We start from the raw sequence: 1,090 nt of genomic DNA, 5'->3' as shown, positions 1-1,090 counted from the left end.
CCTGGCAGAGACCTATCTCTACGCCTGCCTCGTGGACTTCTTCTCCAACTGCTCCAGATACGTCAAGTAGGAGGAAAGCCGGGATGGGGTGGGGAAGACCACGGTTTGGGGGCAAGAAAAGGGGGGTTTTGCYGCTGGCATGTCCATCTTCACCTGCCTGCACTGTCTCTCGGCCGTTGCAGCTGTGACACCGGCTACAAGCACGGGAACCTCTTCATGTCCTTCCGCAGCATGTTCCAGGATGTGCGCGAGGCCATGGACTATGTCCATCTCTCGGTGGGTGCCAGGGCAAAGGGGGCAGCACTGCTGGACCCTCTGTCCCCACCCCAGGACCTCCTGGCTGCACCATCATCCCGGTTGGGGGGGATGCTCGGGGCCACGGTGGTGGTGGTTGTGGTGATGGTGGTGGCACCAGGGTGTTTTTCTTCCCGCAGGGCTGCCTGAAGGAGAAGACGCTGGAGAACCTGGAGAAATATGTAGTGAAAGATGTGAGTGCGCGGGGGCACCCGTAACGCAGCGCYGGGTGCCCCCCACCCACTCACCTGCCTCCCCACTCCATGCTGACTCTCGCCTCCCACCAGCCCCGTGTCCCRCTGCTGCTGAGCCGCATGAAGGACGTGGGCAAGGTCTTCCTGGCCACCAACAGTGACTACAGCTACACTGATGTGAGTAGCGGGTGCCTGGGGACTGGTTGGCTGCAGTGGGGGGGGGGGGGGGGGGGGGGGGCACCCCGGGGTGCTGGGTGCCACTGCTCAGGGTGGGGCCATGACGCTGGGCATCATTGCAGGCCATCATGTCCTACCTGTTCGACTTGGAGGATGAGGTGAGCGCAGGGCCGGTGCGGGGTGCGGGAGCAGGACGGGGCGCTGGGCACTGGTCCTGCCCCCCCCCCCAACCATCACCCATCTCTGAGCCCGGCGCCTGCTCGGTGGCAGGCAGGGAGCCCACGGCGCCCTTGGAGATCCTATTTCGACCTTATTGTGGTGGACACCCGCAAGCCGCTCTTCTTCGCCGAGGGCACCGTCCTGCGCCAGGTCAACACGGTGAGGGCATCCGCCCGGCGGGCACGGGAAGGCAGCAAAGCCTTGAC

At 64.7% G+C, this 1,090-nt stretch overlaps 1 protein-coding gene across 1 annotated transcript in view; it reads left to right on the top strand.

Moving 5' to 3' along the window:
- The first annotated feature begins 6 nt into the window (after positions 1–6).
- LOC146587567 (cytosolic purine 5'-nucleotidase-like) overlaps positions 7–1,090 on the top strand; it is a 2,638-nt gene continuing 1,554 nt past the window's right edge. Inside the window, exons 1-6 of the mRNA XM_085319372.1 lie at positions 7–66; positions 183–276; positions 435–488; positions 582–665; positions 788–823; positions 936–1,043. Coding sequence (XP_085175498.1) covers positions 217–276; positions 435–488; positions 582–665; positions 788–823; positions 936–1,043 — 342 coding nt within the window. The 5' untranslated portion in view covers positions 7–66; positions 183–216. The remainder of the gene's footprint in view (positions 67–182; positions 277–434; positions 489–581; positions 666–787; positions 824–935; positions 1,044–1,090) is intronic.

This window comes from Rhea americana, unplaced genomic scaffold, assembly GCF_003343005.1.
Source record: "Rhea americana isolate MKP2758 unplaced genomic scaffold, rheAme1 scaffold_581, whole genome shotgun sequence".
Taxonomy (NCBI): Eukaryota; Metazoa; Chordata; class Aves; order Rheiformes; family Rheidae; genus Rhea; species Rhea americana.
Note: the sequence above shows the minus strand (reverse complement) of the source record. Positions and strands in the feature narration are given on the sequence as shown.